Source organism: Malaclemys terrapin, chromosome 1 (genome assembly GCF_027887155.1).
Source record: "Malaclemys terrapin pileata isolate rMalTer1 chromosome 1, rMalTer1.hap1, whole genome shotgun sequence".
NCBI lineage: Eukaryota > Metazoa > Chordata > Testudines > Emydidae > Malaclemys > Malaclemys terrapin.
In genome coordinates, this window is record NC_071505.1 from 118,747,157 (window position 1) to 118,766,344 (window position 19,188).

Sequence of the window (19,188 nt, forward strand, 5' to 3'; positions counted from 1 at the left end):
TAGGAATAATAATATTTTCTTTCACTCTTATTGTATCTTGTGTATTTAAATTATAAACTCTTCAGGGCTCTTACCTTGTGTATTTACAGTTCCTAATACAGTTGGGTCCTGATCTTGGTTTGGGCGCTAGGAACAATTTTAATACAACTAATAATAATATATAGATGGTGGTGTAGTGTCTGTGTCATAAGTTGCACACCCATGTGATAACCCTTCCTGCCTCTCCTACACTCTGACTACAACCCATCTCCTCAGGGGCTACTTCTAATAATCCAAACTTTTGAGCAGCATGTGTTCTCCTTTCATCATAAACATGGAACTTCCTTCCAAAATTACCAGTCTGAGGTGCATGAATGAAAATATCTATGTTCTTGTATAGTGACTTGCTTATATTATATTTCAGTATTCCCATATTTTCTCATCAATAAGATTCCAAGTATTTCATATCCTTTGATAACCATATTAAGTTCCATTGAGGGGAGAAGGGTATTGGGACAAAGAAAAATAATTATTTATTTTATTTTACTTTATTTTATTTGGGGATGTAGGGGGCCTTTTAATGGAATTAAAGAACTTGGAACTTTGAAAATAAATTAATAAATTATATTACATGAGGTGGTTTTTCCCCCTTAGGTTATTTCATTTATTTATTTTGACTTTTTTTTCTCATTGTGTGTCCCCTCTGTGATAGGAATTGCAAATACTGAAACGTTGCATAAAAATACAAATTTTTCATAATGAAACAAACCTTGAAAAGAAGGGTATTTAGAGGTGAGGGAGCGGAGAAGGGGATGCTTCAGATATTCTGAACAGCCTACCTGATCTTAAAATGACCGATATTCTCTTCACTCTAATAACTATGTTATACACAAGCACTGAATCTAAGGGTAAATTAAGTAGTTCATGCTAAATGAGCACTAAGAAAACCTTCATACGATGCATACACCAACAAATATTCTATATATTCCAGATATGTTACAATAAAGGTATTTTAGGAATGTTTTAGAGTGCGTTTTAAAATTGTATTGGGATTATTTGTTGTATCATAGGTTCTTTCTTTACCACTAGTCCAGTGGGACATGGCTCAGAAGGAGAGAAGAAATAAAACTAATATACATTAAGCACCTCTAAAAATGGCACACACAAAAAATAGCTTTTCTCTGCATTATAATGGCATGACTTCAATCCAATATCTCAGGGCTTTCCAGGGTAGGAAGCAAGTACCATGACTCATACTGAAAAGCTAGGAATCTTCTTTCCAAAGTTTTAAAAATACCCATTTCTAGTTGCGTGACATTACATGTATCGGGTTTGTTTTGATGGAGCAATTCTACATTGGCAGGAGGTGGGGGGGGGGGCAGAGGAAAGAACCCTTTCTCTAGCAGGTTGCTGAGGTTTTTTTATTGGGTTATTTTTATGTGTCTAGTTACAGTTACTTAGTGGTTTGGAATGTTAGAATGAGTCTTGGGGCAGACAAGTAAGTGGGCAGGGTGAAGATGAGTCAGTAAAAGATGCATAATTGCAGTTTATCACATGGCTTTTCAATTTATCAAATGGCTCTGCAATCTATCATATAATAGGATAGTAGTTCTGGATACCTGAAAAGTGGTGTACTGTTATAAGATAGATTGCTGAGCCATTTGATAAATTGAGAAGTCATGTGATGATATTTATATTGCAGCAACATCCAGAGGTCCCACACAGGATTGGAACTGCATTGTGATAGGCGCTGTAAAAAATGCATATGAAGAATCAGGATGAAATTCTGGCTCATTGAAATCAATGGGAGCTTTGCCATTGACTTCAGTGGGTCAGGGTTTAACCTGTAGTCCCTACTCTGAGGAATTTACACCTAAGAAGTCACCTATGAATGGTGGAGAGAGAGAGGGATACTATCAAGTGTATAGACTTGTATAAAAGTATGTACATATAAAAGTGTGTATTTATTTTCATTATCTTTATACATTAGTAGAACAAAAGGCAAGGTCTGAAACTAGCCCTGATTTGGGGTCAGTTGCATTCAAACTGTAAATCTAGTATCAAGAAGGTTTTTTTGTTTTTTGTTTTTTTTTTTGAAAGAACACTAACCATCTGACAAGTTGTTATTAGGCAAATGTGAATAACAAGGCATTAGCTTAAAAAAAATAAAGAAAACCTTCAGGAGAAAAACTGAAAAGAGAGGATCTGAATTATCTACCACTTCAAAAAGTTGTATCCTAGCAACAGTAGGTAACAATAAACATACGTTGTATAAAAGTTAAAATGCAGTAGTTAAATGAGACATAGGAAGGGTCAGTCATAATATATGCATTTTATATTGTATCAAGTAATCTGATTAAAATGAAATAACATTTGCCCTTATTTTTGGGAGGAAATAAATGCAAGTATTAGAGTGGTGCTACATATATTCCAGTTTGGAATGGAAATTACATTGTTTTGACTGGGTTATTCCTGTATCCATGCAAACCGTCCTCACCTCTCCCCAGTTCTTACCTCCTTTATACAACTGTGTTTGTGTCATTTAAAGTTGAAGGGTCCTATGGCCCCCTTACAGGGTGTAATTTGGAGGGAGAATTTGAAAAAGAAAATGTGACAGCCAGTTTTGAGAAAAAAGGGCATTTTCCTGGTAGACGTTTTCCTAAATGGGAGGATTTTTTACTGCAATGTTTTGCTAGCGTATCAGGCAGTCATTTGGAATCAAGTGCAGACTTGTGCTACGTTGTGGGCTTGGCAATGACAATTTTGTGTGTGTGTGTGGTGCTTTGGTTATATTAGCCCTGGAGGCAGAGTTAACACTTGCAATGGGACAAGAGTATTTGCAGTCATCAGAGAACTTTGCAGTCAGCTTCAATAACATCACTCCATTTTTTCGCCTTTTTTTTTTTAACATTTTTTTTTTTTTTTGGCAGCAAAGCTCTTAGTAGAACCATCTGTCTTTCTATTAGTGTTTTTGAGTCCTGTTTTGAAGCTTCTTTGCTTGGCAAAGTCACTTTCATCCCTGGAAACCATTTAAAAAAAAGTTCCATGGCTTCTTGCCGAAGAAGAGTACTATGCAAAAATTCCACACGGCTGTTCATTTTTGTTCTAAAAGAATACAGTTACTTTGTCTTAAAATATATATATATATCAAGGCAGAAATGGGACAATTCCAGACTGGTTGAATGTAAGGAGGAAGAAATAGCATTTTATATTTTATGTCTCCCAAAATCCAAATATGCCTCGTTAACTAACTAGATCAGAATAGCAACAAGAAGAATAAAGTAACAGCCAAAGTGAATCGAGTTAACACAGTAATTGGCATTACATCTAGCATAGCTTCAGCCTTGAGTTCAGTCTCCAAATGCAGCAATTTCTAACCAATACGTCTTGTGAGCTTCGTCTTACAGGATGTCCCAGGCTGTAAAGGTGCAATAACCACCCACAGAGTTACCACCATTCTTAATGCTGCATACAGAGAGGACCCATACCTGCCGACAGTGGGGGAGGGGGACAGGGACCAGAGTGAGGGCAGCGGCTTCAGCAGATATTACTGAGCATGCTCAGTACAAGCCAAGCAGGAAATCTGGGGGGGAGCACATGACCCTGTGTGCCCCACCCCAGGTGTCGCCTCTGGCTGCATATATCACACCATGAACCAAATGTTAATCTATGACAGCCTATCTACATCTCTTATGCCTCTGCTCCACAATTCTGTGGTCAGTCTTGATGACCTCTCTTATAAGGGTTTCCTTCCCTTTACTGATTGATCTCCTGAAAGGCAAAGTTTCATTTATTAGTATAGTTTTTTTGTTAAAACCAGTTATTCTGCTGATGACTTAAGTTACCAAACGATTTGCTCTTCTTCTATGTGAGATGGAAAAATAATGTCCTGACCATTTGTAGTAATCAAAAACATGCATAAAACTTTGCAAAAGTAGTAGTGTTAGCTGTTGTGTTATGGCCAATTTCCAATTTGGATGACAACTTTCTGCCTGCCTAAAGTCCCCTTCAGTTTCACTTGCAATGTAATAGTCTTCATTTCCTGCCCTACACTTTTGTGTAGTGTTTCTGTGCAACATGAAACAGCTGACACTCCAGACGTGGCTGCATTTCACTTGTGAGCAAAGTGTTTCAACTGTGTTTTGTGGCCATCTCCGAGAACATGTCTATGTCTGTGCATGCATGTACGTGTGTGTGTGTACATGCACACATATATTCCAACACATACATACACGTCTAATATTTGCAAAATGTTTAGAATCATTTGGGATGAAAGGTTCTATGTATATAATTGTGATTTGGCAGCATTGTGGTGTGGAATATCTTGCTGTCACATGGAGAAGATAGATAAAATTGCAGACGTGGTTGTTAAGGTGAAATGAAATATAAGTATTCCTTAATTTATGTAATTAATATGAAGTGCTGGGGTATATGGTAATTAACACATGGCTGAACTGTTGATGCTGTTGGAACCCCTCACAACACAGGAGAATATTCTACTCTGACCTGGCTAAAAAAAATAAATAAGCAACTACACAGGCATGTTCTCCAGAAGATTTTCCAGGTTTGATTTTCCTCCTTCTGTTCAGCAGGTTCAAGGTCAGCTGCCTCCATTGATGATTCCAGTGTTCCCTCCAGATCAACGAACCCTAGCAGCAGCTGCTCAGCAAGGATTCCTCCTTCCTCCTGGTTTCAGCTACAAGGCAGGATGCAGTAAGTCCTGTAGATTTTCCAGCTGGAAGTGGGCAGGGGGCAGAGTTTTCAAACAGGCTGTCCAATAGTTATGCTGAACTAAGTCACCATCAGAAATATCATGTCTACTGCCTTGAGGTGACAGACCACTAAACTGAATTTAGGATTTACAGAATAGTGTGAGGACAGATTTGCCAAGAGATCACTAATATGTTCACTGATATAATGGCCAAGAATTTCAGAACTGGCTAGTGAATGTGAGTGCCCAACTTGAAGGGCCTGATTTTCAGATAGCATGTGCTCCGCCCTTTCTGAATATCTCTTTACAGTGTGTCAGGTTGGGCACTGACCATCACTATTTACTTTTGAAATTTTTGGCTATGCTGTGCAACAAAAGAAAACACAAACAAGGGAACATGCTCATTGCCATGCACAGATACTCCTCTCTTAATCTAAAAGGGAAGTTGTTTGAAATGGCTCAATAAATTTCAACACTATTGTAGGGAAATATGTTTTTTCTTCTAGCAGCCTGCTTGCTTTTTATTAACTAAGGGCCTATTCTACCCTCTTTCTACACACAGAACTCACATTCATCTCAACGGGAGTTCTGTACAAAGATCAAGGATAGCATATGCCTCTCAATTTGATGGACTAACACAAAGCATAAGTATATTTTACAAGAGCCTAAGACTAAAAACTGTATAACATCTATTTTTTTAATCTTTGAAAGTTTTATTATCACTACAGGATCCTGATTTTTTTGGCAGTTTTATTTAAGCCTTCCATAGGATCTCTTGTTCCTGTCAACAAGATAAGAATAAATATAGGTTCAAAATAAATCAAAAATCTTCCTTTCATCAAATAGATTTAGCTACAGTATAAATTCTATAAACCTGGTTTTATGCATTTGTGCTTATCTAACTCTACTGATATCAGTTTCCTATCTCGTTATCTAAGACTTGCTTGTTTTACCATTCTCTCTCTTTAGTGCGTCTGTTTAGCTTTATTATGTCCGCATCAGTGTATCCATCTGTATCATTGACTAACTCATGAATTTATCAATTGTTTCTCATTACGCAGTGCTCACCAGTGGAGCAGTTTATTAAATTTTGAATGCAAAGGGACTATCTGGTGATACTTTTCATGCCACAATTTTAGATTCTTTTGTTTTTCTAACTTTATAGATCCAGTATTGGGTTTCTTTGAGCAAAGTTCCCTTTCGCTTTGGCCATCACCCCTCATCTTGGTGTACAGTAGGCTGTTACCACTACTGAGAAATCACTGTTCAAAACACTTCACCTCACTCAGCAGCTGCAGTGCCAAAGCATGGGGTCATTCACTTCTTCCAGTGATTTCACACCCATTTGTTCTCAAACGGGAGAAGTAGTGATTCACATTGCAGAATGTGTAACCGAAAGCCACATTGAATATGAATGCTACCATAACTGTAGGCCTGGAAAAGGTCAAGAAAACACCCCATTAGACATATCTGGCAGATTAAATTAGTTCCGTGTTAATGCAGTCTGACTTGGAGAGAGGGTTGGTTTTTTTTAACTGTTAGAAAATTAACAGTGGGATAGTCACATAGTACCTCACATCCATGAAGTTCATATGACATCACACATTTTTGTAACCTTGGAAATAAAAAAAACTGAAAAATGTTGCTGCTGCTCCTGGCAATAAGGCTTAAAATTAACAGCATGCCAAGGTCTAAGATTGAGCAGAAGCCAGTGGAAAAAGACAGCTCTCTGTTTGCTGATTCCCTGGCATGTTTGACTGAGTTTGAATGAGAAGCTGAGGGGAAGTGATCAGTAGTCCAAAGGATTTTTTTCTTTTCGCTCACAATTTAATGTAAACAATAACATATATTGGCTTAGCTATACCTAGAAAGCTTGTAGCAGTGAAAAATATAGCAGCCTTGAAAACTGTAATATGGTCCCATCAAGTAATGGTTTTTGACAAGCAATTAAAACAACTCCCCACTTCTACCCTTCTCTCCCCCATTTCTGTCATTCATCATGGTAAAAGCATAGTAGATGGCAGACAAGATTTTGGGTAAAATTTTCAAAAGTGCTTAAGTGACTTAGGAACCTACATTCAATTTTCAGAAGTGACCTAGTCACTTAGGAGCCTAAGTCCCATTGACTTTCACATAGATCAGATTTTCAAAGTTATTTTGGGGCACCTAAAGATGCAGACAGGTGCCAAATGGGATTTTCAAAAGGGCATAAGCAGTTTATTTAATTTCCACTGATTTCCATGTTAGGCATCTAACCTGCTTAGGCCCTTTTAAAAATCCCACTACGTTCCTATCTGCATTTTTAGGCACCTAAAATGCCTTTGAAAATCTAGCCCTATTTGCCTTGTAACTTTAGAAAATGGGATTAAAGTTCCTAAAGGAACTCAGGTGCTTTTGAAAATTTTATTCTTTAAGCCTGGGCTGAAAATTTTTCATTAAAATTTTACAAGACTGATTTATAGACTTCCCAAGTGACAATTCTATTATTTGCTATCTTTCGTAACTTGCATTTAGAAACAAATAACTGCATGAGACCCTTAGTTCTATTGACAAACAGGTAAGAACCACATGTTAGCAAGTTTTGTATTTAGCATTTACCCACAAATGGGGAATTTATAAATTTTTGGGGTGGGTGGGGGAGTTTTATCTAGGTAAAAACTATGGCCTACATTTTCAAAAAGGAATTCGTGATTTTGGGTGCCTTGATTATTGGTTGCCAAGTTTGAGACACCTGAAAAGTGCCCAATTTTCAGAAGGTGCTGTACCCTGCTCTCTGAAAGTCAGGCCTCCATAAAGACTCTCAAGTTGGGACATCCAATAATCAAGGTACCCCAAATCACTACTCACTTCTTGAAAGTTAAAACCCACATATTGCAAAGAAGATCCTTTGTGCTACAAGTAAAACCTTAGATTACTGAAACAGGAAGACGTCTGAATATCTTATTCAATATTACTCTTTGTTTCATTCAACTTGGACGGCGCGACTAATCTAGTTAAACACTCTGTAGCTGGTTTCCCTTTATGGTTCTCCTGGCCAATAGTAGTGCCTGATTTCCTGGAGATTTATCTGTATGTCTCCCATTAGCTTCAGTGAGAATTATGTGATCAAATTCCTCAGCCAAATTGTATACCCTAGAGGACCAAAAGACACTTTTTGGGGGGAGGGGAGTAATTTTGGTGAGAAAAATGCTATTTTCTAATTTCCGTTTACTTCTTGAAATTCACTAAAGAGCTGCTCTGATATGCTGTTGTAAGAGGAGCTTGTCCACTGTAGATTCACTGTCTGATTAGTACTATGTTCTGGTGTGCTGAGATATTAATAACAATATGATGATAATTCATTAATAACTAGTATTTAAATGGATCGTTTTTATCCACGGTTCTCACAGTGCTTTGCAAAGGTATATAAGTGTGATCATTCCTATTTTACAGATGGGTAAACTGAGGCAGCAAGCTTAAGTGATTTGCCCAAGGTGAGATGGCAGAGCAGATTATAGAACCCATGTTTCCTGACTTCTAGTTCAATGCACTGGCCTGGAGCTTTTTCCTTTTTCTTCCTAACAAATTCTAGTTGGGAATGGCTTGTTTTGTTATGTTTTTTTAAACAGATGGTTTACATTTCATAATGGACCATTTAAACAAGTTGACACTTCCTCTCCTTTCTCTACAGCATATTGTGTAGTGTTAAAGTTGGCAGAAAGAAGCATAAAGCTCTTGGGCTTGGATTAGAAGCTTCTATTAGTATTGGATTTCTATTAAGAAAATGAAGCAGAGTTCTTGATCCCTGGTTCTGGTTGCTATCTGGCCTCCCTACTTAAATGTAGTGTAATTGCTGAAAATGTTTAATATTAATTATTTTTAACCAAAGCAGTTGTTTCTTAGTAAAAAAAAAGAAGTGCCAGTGTGCCATGATGGAAATACATTGTTCATGAATTTCTCCATGAATATCAGGGAAAATAATGGCTATTCATTGGTCATCTCTTTGCTAAACATTCAGAGTTTATTATTAAAAATTGAAATCCTAAAATGTTTTGTGCATGACATCTGCTTTTGATGAATAATGAAATGCCATGTACATTTAGGATGAGAAATAAAATGAAGATTGTGACTAGTTCTGGTCCTCCAAAATTGTGATGTGATAATCCCAACATCTTCACCAAATTACTCTAATACAGGGGTCTCAAACATGTGGTGGCCTGCGGAGCTCTTCCTTGCAGCCTGCCAAGCTTAGGGTTACCATATTTTGTGCCTCCAAATGGAGGACACTCCACGGGGCCCCGGCCCCGCCCCCAGCCCCGCCCATGCCCATGCCCCAACTCCGCCCCCTCCCCAAAGTCTCCGCCCCCTCCCCTGCTTCCCGTGAACATTTAATTCGCGGGAAGCCTGAAGCAGGTAAGGGGGGGTGTGGGGGGAGGAGGTGCGGCCCAGGCTGGCCCCCCCCGGCGGCTCCAGCCTGGGTCGGCTCGGGCCCTGGGGTGCCGGCCCCGGCCAACCACCCCCGGCCCGCCCAGCACTGCCGGCCCCCGGCGGCCCGGCGCACCCCCCGGCCCCGCGACCCCGGACCGGCTCCCGGACCGGCCCAGCGCACCCCCACGGGCCCAGACTGGCTCCCGGCCCCACGGGCCCGGACCGGCCCCGCGCCCAGCCCGGCCCGGCACTGCGACCCCGGCCCGGCACTGCGACCCTGGACCCCGGCCCGGCTCCTGGCCGGGCACCATGCCCTCGGCCCCGCAACCCCGGCCCGGCCCTGCACCGGCCCCGGCCAAAGAGGCCCCGGCCGAGCCCTCCCTCCCTCCCTCCCGATTTTCCCGGACATGCCCGGCTTTTGGGGATTTCCCCCCGGACGGGGATTTGAGCCCCCAAAAGCCGGACATGTCCGGGAAAATCCGGACGTATGGTAACCCTAGCCAAGCTCCCCATGCTCCCCCCCCCCCAGTTACTTCCTGTCGCCACCAAACTCCCCTCATCCCCGCTCTGCCTCCCCGAGTTATTTTATGTGGCAGCTAAGCTCCCAGCTCGCTGCTCCCCAATGTTTGGGGCCGGGTCTCTCCCCCGGCCCCGCCTGCCGCCCCCACGCACCTCCCCTGAGTGTCTCCCGGGCTCACTTGCTGCCCCCTCACCGCCGGGAGCCTGCAGCTCACCTCCGCTCTGCCAGCTTCCGGCATCACCTGCTGCCGCAGGGTCCTACTGCCCCCCTTCACTAGGCCAGGGCAGGCTGCCCTTCCCCTGCCCTTCTGCCCTAGTCCTGAGCCTCTCCAATGCCCCGAACCTCTCCAATGCCCCAATCCCCTCATCCCCAGCCCCACAGCCCTCACTCCTGCACCCCCTCCTATCCCCAAATTCCATCCCAGAGCCTGCACCCCCAACCCCCGCCCAGAGCCTGCACCCAGCACCCAAACTCCATCCCAGAGCCTGCACCCCAGTCCCCCTGCCCCATCCAAACTCCCTCCCAGAGCCTTAAGCAGGTGGGGGCGGAGTTTGAGGGGGCAGGTTCTGGGCAACACCAAAATTTCTACAAACCTGCCACCCCTGGAAGAGGCAGAGCAGGGGTGGAGTGGTGGTGCAGCCAGTGCAGTGGGGGGGCTTTACTGAGTGTATATATTTTATTAAAACCGCTAGGAGGAGGAGGTGGAGAAGAGATGGGGCAGGGGCGGTGTCTCATGGAAGGGTGGAGTGGGGGCAGGGCCAGGGGCAGCGAGGTGGGGGGTGTCAGTGATACGGCCCTTAGGCCAATGCACTAGTCCTCATGTGGCCCTCGTGGTCATTTGGGTTTGAGACCCCTGCTCTAATACATCCTCCCTCGTTTCAATCAGTTATGTTGCCCTAATGGACCGAGCACAGGGATAAGAGCCAGACTACTTCTCCAGAATAGTGGCAGAACTCCCGATCTCTGACACTGATGTACTGTGTGATTTTAAGCAAGTCATTTAAATGCTCTGACTTTACTCACACTGTACTCTTTAACCCTAAAATATCCCACTGTTGCTTTCAGTTTCACTGGTGATAGCAAGAGTGGGAGCTCCTGTGTGGGTGAAGCACTCATGGTTCCAGCATTTCAGCCACTGTGGGGGAAATCCTGACCGTATTGAAGTCAAGGGACTTTTACAGTTGACTTAATTAGGCCCAGGATTTGCCCTCTATTGTGTAGACCTGGACAAAGTTTGATGTCATGGTAGTTAAAACACTGGCAGCCGTGGGATATTTATTTAGAGGATCATTTAATTAGTGTTTGTAAAGTGCTTTGGAAATATAAAACATTATGTAAATACAAAGTGTTAGGATGTGAAATGTTGCTGTGTGCTGTTTAAAAGCTGTTGCATTATACTTCAGAGGTGGCTTCTTTTCCATGGTGAATAAAATGGCTCTTCCTTGTATGTGCGCATGCATAGATCTGTAGAGAGAGAGAGAGAACTTGTTACTACACCTTAAGTAACTGATGATGAGGGGAAGGGAGTAAGGAATTCCCTCCCCGTCCCCTTTTGTATGGCGCAGGTAAGGTCCACATAGAAACCCAACCCTTGTGCTTCTGAGAGCAGAGGGGCTGTTGCTAGGGAGCCATTTGCCAAAAAGGCGGCAAAGAGTAAGCAGATATAACAACAAAGTACAATTCCCCCAGCAAACCTGAGGAGCAGAATGTTCTCAGACAGATTGCCTCTTAGTGCCTCCTTTTAGGCAGTGCAGTTCTGCACCACCTCTTAGTGTAGGCTTCCCTGACAGGCATAACATATAGGCCATACTTTGATAAGAATGTTGAGATCCTTCAGAATAAAAGGCACTGAATAAATACAAATTGTTATTTAGGAGAGTTTTTCCCCATTGCGTCTTTATCTTTTTTTTTTTCTTTAAATGTTTGGTGACGCTTTTACAAAAGAAAATAAAAATATTGACAAACCTCTGACACTGTTGCATTTTACATTGGACTTTTCCCCCCCTTGTGATTGAAGCAATCCAGTGCAAGAAATGATGCTTGCTTAGTGGGTCAACAACACATTTAGTGTTCTAAGCTGAAATTCATGTGACCATTTGAGAGAGATGTTTTTTTTTTCCAGTTTTGTTTTGTTTTTAGAAATGGTAGTTACTGATACTACACTTCAAAAAGTTTTGAAGGGGGGATTTGCTTCCAAATATGTTTTCCAGATCATTCATTAGTTCTCAGGACGGCTCCTAGGTGGTGTTTTACTTGCTGGTACCTATGTTATTTTTATGGCCACATGCCAAATTTTGGAAACAAAACCTGTTTTTCTTTTTCTTTGCCCTTTCCTCCCGCCCCCTATGGAAAATTTGTTGTAACAAATCATATTGTGTTCCCAGTCAAATGTCATCCACTTGGGGTTTTTTGGAACGCACTTTAATCACAGCTTCAACCATATCCAATTGGGGAAAAAATGTGAATATACAATAGGTATATTGTATGTTTGTTACATATCAGCTCATTGCGGCTGGAAATTTCCTAAATAAAATAAGCACACAAAATTATTGATGAAATATCTCATTACCCCTTAAAATAGGCATAAATGTGTGAGAAAGTGGACAAGCCAAGCCTAATAAAATTAAAATATGCTGAATTTACTGTTCCTCCATTTTCTAAACAATATTCCCTACATCCAATAAAAATGAAACTCTCCGGTAATTGGTTCCTCGTACAGTACAATACAATTAATGTTTAGGAGTTAAATACCATAAACTTCCTTGGGCATATTTGCTGATGTATCTCTATTTTTTAGTTAGTCACATGTTTCATTGTTTAATGGGTTATCATGTGGCTATATTATAATCTCTCTTGTACGCGGGGTCCATGTGTCTGGCTTCTAAAGAGACTGCATGCTAATTTCTGATTTAACTGTGTCAGCTGTATCAGCTGACATACAGGTCAATGACAACCACCAAATCACAAGAAAAGAAAATTGACATGGTACGCTTTTATCAGAATGACAAAAATGGGAACCATGTGTTATCAGGACCACATACTGTAGTTTCTTTGTAAGGATGTTAATCATCTTTTAGAGCTACTGTTTGCGCCTTGGAAAAGAATGATCATATGACTAAACCCTCATCTTCCCCTCCCCCAAAATAAGAAAAAAAAATTAAAACTGTGGATTGGCACAGCAAGATTTAGATGCTTTGTGGCTAAAAATGTGCCTAGTATGCTATGTGAGAATGTGTCACTGCTATAGTGTTGGACACTGAACTAAAAGTATCTTGATGGGGAACAACTGCCAGTGATTTGTTTTTTGGTTACAAGAAAAATTGCCAAATCAGTAGTGCAGGGGGAGGTTCTCACGGTAACTTGAATAAATCTGAAATAGAGAAAATAGTGACTTCTATAATAAGAAGTTGGTGGTTTCAATTCAATTGCTGGGCCAAAACGGGTGTCTAAAATTGAGTCCCTGGGAGAATGTCAACGAGCCCATGGCAGCGAGCATCCCAGCCTGGTTTGACAGACGCGGGCTAATGGGGCTGCACTAGCTCTCTAACAATAGTTGTCTAGACAGTACTTTGAAGTCGTGGCTCACGTTGGAGCTTGGGCTTTGAACCCTACTCCCTCCCTCCCCCCCCTCACCCCCACCTCCAAAGTTTCAGAGCCAGAGCCCCAGCCTGAGCCACAACTTCAAAGTGCTGTCTACACAGCTGTTTTTAGAGCACTAGCGTGAGCTTCGCTTACCTGAGTCTGTTGACCTGAGCTGAGAGATTTGCTGCCACAGGCTGTGTGGACATACCCTAAATCTATATTTGAGCACCTAAATAAAGTACATCTACACTGCAAAAACAAACAAACAAACAACAACAAAAATCCCTGTGACAGCAGGTCTTGAAGCCCAGGTCTACAAATTCAGACTCGTGCTATGGCATAAAAAATGGCAGTGTAGACATTCCCTCTCAGGCTGGAACTCGGGCTCTAAAACCTGGGGAAGGGAGGAAGGGTCTCAGAGCCCAGGTTTCAACCTGAGCAGGAACGTCTACACCACAGGTGGGTGACCTCCGCGGCCCATCAGGGTAAGCCGCTGGCGGGCCACCAGACAGTTTGTTTACATTTGCATGGCCACCCGCAGCTCCCAGTGGCCGCAGTTAAAAAAAATATGCAACTGGAACTGTGCATAGGTATGCTGAAAGGAAGTCAGGATACCAGGGTGTGGGCTGTCATGTGGTCCCTCAGTGGTGCCTGCTCACTCTTTCTCTCCCCACCCCCTTCCCTGGTCGGGCCTGAGACCCCCAGTATCTCCTGTGACAGAAGCTATGAATAGTGCCCAAGTGCCCATCTATTTCCAGGCCTCCCATGGTATTTCAAACATCCCTACTTTCACATCATCAGAACCATCAAAATAAAGTGTGGAAATGGACACTTTGAGTGGTATGAATGAGTGGTGAGAAGTGTTGCTGTGGAATACCTGCCTGTACCCACCTCCTTTGAGTACTCATCAGAAAAATATTTAAGTAATAAAAACATTTTTTTAAACTGAGCTATTTCTAAAGCTGATCAAACATGGGGGAAATGTGCATTTTTGTTCGGCAGGTTTAAAAAGGAGCAATGCTTCAGTTAATCAATGTTTTTGTAAATTTTTTATTTGTGAACTTTTTCATTTTTTTCTGTTTTCGTTCCTTCCTCCAATCTTTCTCATATGTCCATTTTTGCCAGTGAAAAGGGTGTGTGTGTGTGTGTGTGTGTGTGTGTGTGTGTGTGTGTGTGTGTGATAAACAATAAACTTAACAACCAAAAAGGTTACATTTTCCATTTTCTAATTTAATTGGGAAAAAAAATTGTAGGAAAAAAAATCATGAAATTGATAAAAGGCCAATTTTAATGAAAACATATTTCATCAAAAATTTTCAACCAGTTCTAGTTGTTTCTATAAGGAGGTGCATCCTAAGAATCCTGTCAAAACATTATTATAATTTAACATTAGTGTGTAGCAGGATTTATATAGCAAATAAGTAAGACTTTGTATCTGTCACGGAGGTCGTGGAAGTCACGGATTCCGTGACCTTCTGTGACTTCTGCAGTGGCTGGTGGAGCAGCCCTACAGCCAGCCACACTGTCTGCTGCTGGAGTGGCCCCGGGCCCAGCCGCACCAACTGCTCCTTGGGTGGCCCCGGGGACCGACAGAGCAGCAGTACAGGGGCGGCCGGAGCAGCAGCCAGAACCGTGGCCCTGGGAGCAGCTGCTGGCCCTGCAGACAGCCTGAGTAGTGGCCGGTGGGGCTGGCCCTGGGGCCCCCCAGAGAAGAGGCCCCTCGGGGACCTCCCAGAGCAGTAGCGCCCCGGGCCCCCCAGCTAAGATTTAGTCAGGTATTTATAGTAAAGGTCACGGACAGGTCACGGGCTGTGAATTTTTGTTTATTGCCCATGACCTGTCTGTGACTTTTACTAAAAATAAAATCTTTTACTAAAAATTGCTAAATTGTAGCCTTATGAATAACACAAAAGAGCTGGTAGCTCTGAAGAGCTTGTAGCCTATAAGAAGACAGGACACTGGAAGAGATTACAGCATGGTATAAAATAAAAGAGTGGAGTGAGAGAAGAAGAAATTAAATGTTTGTTCCTAAGGGATTTTCTTTTAAATTATGACATTTTTTATATATTCTTTTAAAAATATTAGATCTTGGATAAAATATTGAAAAGCATTTAAAGTAATTTAGGGACCTAAGTCTCTCTTGAAAGTCAACAGGACTTAGATTCCTAAGTGCCTAAATTACTTTTGAAAATGGAACTTAAGTTCGTAAGTTTCTTTGGTGCTTATTTAAGGTATGATTTTTAATTGATTTCGTTAAGCCAGTGCAAAAGGCTGTGGTACAGAAGGATATTTCAGTTCTAACTGGGCTTAATTCAGTTTTGCTTAAATTGATTAGGAATCAATTAAAGCTAAACTAAAACAAGCTACTCTTAAACTGAAAATAGAATGTACACCTCTACCCCGATATAACGCTGTCCTCGGGAGCTAAAAAATCTTACCGCATTATAGGTGAAACCACGTTATATTGAACTTGCTTCGATCCACTGGACCGCACAGCCCCGCCTCCCCGGAGCGCTGCTTTACCGCGTTATATCCGAATTTGTGTTATATTGGGTCGCGTTATATTGGGGTAGAGGTGTATAATGCAAGGGTTTGTACTGGTTTAACTAAAATTGATTTAAAAGCTGACAAGTTAAACCAGTGCAACTCTCATGTAGACAAGGCCTTAGAAGATTGTTGTTTGAGGGATTGTGGCTGAAGGTGGGTTTTAAGAATGGGAAGGTTATAGGGCAGTGACATTCAGACCTCAGTGGTTGAGGAGCCAATTTAGCGATCAGCATTACCCAAAAGAGACATAGTAGTGTGAATTCATTGTTTCATTTACTATAATATTTAAATAGTATGATGGGGAATATTTAGTGTGTGTGTGTGTGTATGTATGTGTGTGTGTGTGTGTATATATATATAATTCTTACAACAAAATGACTGACCAAGTATTATTATTTTATCAATTACAATTGGTTAATAGCATAGTAAAATCATCCTGCTTACTTAATAACTTAGATTGGTTAATAATTAAATCACATAGTGTTTTAATATGTGCTGCCAAGAGCTGCATGAGACATATTAAAGAGCCACTTGCAGCTCACGCGTCTCAGTCGGAGTATCGCTGCTGTAGGGCATATTGGACCAGGGAAAAGATTCCAGGAGAAGAGGCATACAGAGCGAGCTGCTTGTCGGACAAGGGAACAAAGCGGGAATGAAGGGAATACCAAGATCAGGTCCGCACAGCAGAGAAGCAGGAGACCAGTGATAATGTATGGATAGGCAGGAAAGGAGAGGAGCAGCGCATCCTTGAAACAAAGGATGAAAAGGCCTAGTCTATGCAGATAAAATTTTCAGAAGTGCCTATGTGACTTGGGTGTTTGTCTGATTTTCAAAAGTGACTTAGGCATGCAGGGGCCTATGTCCCATTGAAAGTGAATGGGGACTTAGGCTCCTAGGTCACTTAGGTGCTTTTGAAAATTTTATCCTACATGTTTTTATAGAAAGCATTGGATTCACATCAGGAGATCCCTGTTTCTTCAGTTGCCTTTTTCCCTGTCTGCCTCCAAGGGGCTCCATGCTCTTGCAGTTCTCACCTCTGCCATCTTCTTCATATTTTGAAAAATAATTGTACTCTATAATACTGGAACCAATCTCAGCATTTTGGCCACTGAGTAGTCTCCCAAGGCTGCTTCTGCAGCGGTTTGCAAATCAGACGATGTGTTACAGTGTCTGTGCATCAGCCAGAGACAACTTCCCCCCTCCCCCACTCTCTTCTGCTCCACACAAACCACCAAGTCCCCCCTCACCCTCATTCTCCCACAAACCAGGTCCATCCTCACCTGCATGCTCCTCTGCAACTGCATTGCTTCCTCTTCCAGGTCACTCTGTGGTCCTGTATTTCCTCCCCCGCAAAATTTCTTCTCCCTCTTCACCCCCTTTTCCACAAACCCTGAAATCACCTTCTGAGGGATGGTCCTACAATCTGCACTCCCAGACTCCCAAATCTCTGTTTCATCCTGAGCCCTCCACAATCTCCAAAACACACCTTCATCCCACCTAGAGTTCCACGTGTAATACACCTCTCTCTCATGCCTGGCTCTCACCACTACCTACAAGCTCTCTCTTGCTCTATCCTGCCACCTCTGTCATTTTTGAGTTATGTTATTTGTCTAAGTGGTGCAAGTGGGAAATAAGTGTATTTGTAATTAAGAGGAATTTAGCAGGTAATCAAATCATTTCTACCGTCTCTCTTAAGATGCAAATTCCACCCTTTGCTCCATTCCAGACCCTTCCCTCTGGTTTGTAAAAAACCAAAAATACAGCAAATACCTAACTTTAATATTTCTTTTGTAGCAAAAGTCCAGGAATTGTAACTGATAGTTTGGAACTTTAAGGAGCCTCATAAAATTCTGTATTTTTGGCTGTTGTCTAAAAGATAAAGGGAGACTGGTAGCCACTAATTCTTTCCCGATTGTAATACAACAGTATGTTGTGATTGTGTTTTGTAGAGTGGCTTCAGTATAATACTACTGTTTGAAAGTGGATTGTTTGAGTAGTACAAGCGTATGACTGGTTGGGAAATAGCTGTTTCTAATAGCTGACTATCTTGTTTGACATTCCTAAAAAGTTCCTAGCACTTGGGAAAAGGATCGTTTAGATCTAAAAATGAGACATTTACTGAAGCATTAATAAAATGCTTAAGAAATGCATTTCCCTAAAATTTGTTAAGCATTAAATACAGCTGCTCAGACAAATCTAAATGCCAATTCGGGAGAAATGTTAAGGACAGCTCAGAGAGGCAGTGCTCTCCAGTGGAGCAGGTATTGGGTTAGGAGTCAGGAGATCTGGGTTTTAGTCTCTTCTCTGGCCTGCTGTGTGACATTCACTGGGCAAGTCAGTTCTCCTCTCTTATTTTCCCCTCCCACTCTTTGTTTGTTTTGTCTTTTTAAGAGACAGAGCCAGTCTCTTGCTATGTGTGTGTACAGTACTTAGAACAATGAAGTCTGATACTGCCTGTACTCATTACTGTACCTGGTCTAAACTTTCCCGCTATTGTTACATTGGGTCAGTTGCAACAGTGGGAGTATTAGTATAGACTAGCCACAGGAGTTGCGATGGTGGGAAATGTTTGAAGAAACAAAAGCCTATAGCAGGCAAGAGCTACTACACTTAATGAAAGGAATTTTAAAATCCTTGCACATAATGGTAGGAAGACAGTAATATTGAAGTCACAGAAATATTATGGATTCCAAAAGCTTCATGGTAGGGTCACAAAAGCTTTTAAGCTTTTGTTATATATGTATTGTTCTTAAAAATATTTTTGGAGCACTGGAAATGTGTCAACAACCAAAATAATAATAATACTTAATAATTAATGACAACAATAATAATAGTGAGCATGGAGAACATGGAGCACACAAGATCCTGGCTCCACACAACTTAGTGTTTCAAAAACTACACGTCAGTGCACATCAGCATTCATTCTCTGTGGAACTGAGGAAAAAAAATCATTTTGGTTTTTTGTGTGGCTGGCACTTGCACAATCTGCCCATTTCTAGAACGAAGTCATTCGAAATGAAACTGGGATTTTCCTTTGAGGTTCTTGTGGCATCGGGAGTAGCACAAAGCCATGAATGTTGAGTCTGTTACTTTTTGGGGATATTTTTCTTAGCTGTCTTTAAGACTTGCTGCTTCCGTCACTGAGTGATGTTCTAGAGTAGAAAATTTAAAGTCAAAGAATCACTTCATTCAATCAATGATATTAAACGGGAAATGGAATCCTAAATTAAATCAAGGGGATATTGGAAAATGTGGAACAGTAACCTCGTTTGATTAAAAGTCAAAACCAAGTTAGAAAAAGAAGTGTGGACTGGTGGCTGGTGCAGAAATCTAGGAGTCAGGATTCCTGGATTATGTTGTTGGTTCTTACACTGCTTGACTATGCGTCCTAGAAAAAATAACTTTGGCCCCAGTTCAGGAAAGCATTTAAGTACAATCTTAA

The 19,188-nt window shown here is 41.6% G+C and overlaps 1 protein-coding gene across 9 annotated transcripts in view; it reads left to right on the forward strand.

Moving 5' to 3' along the window:
• Window positions 1–19,188, forward strand: part of SOX5 (SRY-box transcription factor 5) — an 822,966-nt gene that overhangs the window by 694,808 nt on the left and 108,970 nt on the right. For all 9 annotated transcript variants that reach the window (XM_054036563.1, XM_054036572.1, XM_054036525.1 and 6 more), the window contains one exon: window positions 4,572–4,692. In XM_054036563.1, coding sequence (XP_053892538.1) covers window positions 4,572–4,692 — 121 coding nt within the window. The remainder of the gene's footprint in view (window positions 1–4,571; window positions 4,693–19,188) is intronic.